A 1,081-nucleotide genomic window follows, 5' to 3' on the forward strand; every position below is an offset into this window, starting at 1 on the left:
CGGGGAGGGGACGGGGAGCGGGACTTGCGCCTGGGCAGAGGAGGCACCGTCAGTGGCAGGGCAGGATGAGCAGTGCACAGGGGAATGAAACGAGTTATTCAGCAGCTAGAAGCTCGCCTGAATCAGGCAGCCTCTCGGTGCTGTTTACAGCACTTCAGACATGTAGGACTGTGTTAGAACTTCTGTTAGTAACTTGCAATCACATTAAGATGTCAAGCAAATAAAACAACACAACAAAGCCTGGAATAGATCAACTTTTACAAACTGTTCCTAGTGTAAACAATATCTATGTCAAAATTGCTGTAGTTCACGCGCAATAACCACCCAGCAGTAACTCAAGCCAGGCTGCTAAACAGCCAAGGAGCGTATTTCCAAAGCTCAATTAATTCTTCTATGCCACTCATCCTTCCCTCTGTTCTCAAGTGCTGATACACTGCCTGTGCATTTTCATTACCTCCTCGGACTCCTGGATCTGTCTCTTTTTTCCCTGTTGTCTTTGTCTTCCTTATCTCTTTTCTCCTTGTCTTCATCTTGTTTCTTCATAGAAGCCAGTTTCTCTTGCTCTATCTGTGCAACCAATATCATCACTTAACTCAGAGGCATCATAAAGACCTTATCACATACGTATGCTCAACAACAATATACTGCTTCAGGACTGAAATATGTTGCCCAGGCAGAAACGTTCTGCTGAACACAAAACACCTGCTGAAATACCAACAGTTGTACAACCCTGCCCAGCAGTCACCACAATTCTATTAAAAACTCCTACCTGTCGCTGTTTTATTTCTTCTTTCTTCAGTTCCAGAAAGGCAGTTGGAATACCAGCAATGTTTTCTTGTGCACTTAATAGCAGTGGCCACAGTTCTCCCATGAACTCCCTAGCATTTTTCCCATTCAAAAAACCAGTCAGGTTGATTTGCATCATTTTGGAATCTGGATTCTGCAAAGAGATATGACAGGAAGACAAACCGGTTATCTGAAAAAACAACATGCAGTCTATATTAAACTTAAATTAAAACTACCATGGGGGCTAAAATACGTATACACTCAAGAACTACTATTTTTATTTTTTTTTTAAATC

The 1,081-nt window shown here is 42.2% G+C and overlaps 1 protein-coding gene across 1 annotated transcript in view; it reads right to left on the minus strand.

Moving 5' to 3' along the window:
* The window catches only part of SRRM1 (serine/arginine repetitive matrix 1), a gene marked incomplete at both ends in the record, with an annotated part of 9,241 nt that overhangs the window by 4,916 nt on the left and 3,244 nt on the right, over positions 1–1,081 (minus strand). Inside the window, 3 exons of the mRNA XM_008949431.1 lie at positions 1–30; positions 455–567; positions 770–940. The exon at positions 1–30 is cut by the window's left edge and continues 162 nt beyond it. Of these exons, the coding sequence (XP_008947679.1) occupies positions 1–30; positions 455–567; positions 770–940 (314 nt within the window). The remainder of the gene's footprint in view (positions 31–454; positions 568–769; positions 941–1,081) is intronic.

The sequence above is a fragment of the Merops nubicus genome, unplaced genomic scaffold (assembly GCF_000691845.1).
Source record: "Merops nubicus isolate BGI_N331 unplaced genomic scaffold, ASM69184v1 scaffold9571, whole genome shotgun sequence".
In the NCBI taxonomy this organism is placed as follows: domain Eukaryota; kingdom Metazoa; phylum Chordata; class Aves; order Coraciiformes; family Meropidae; genus Merops; species Merops nubicus.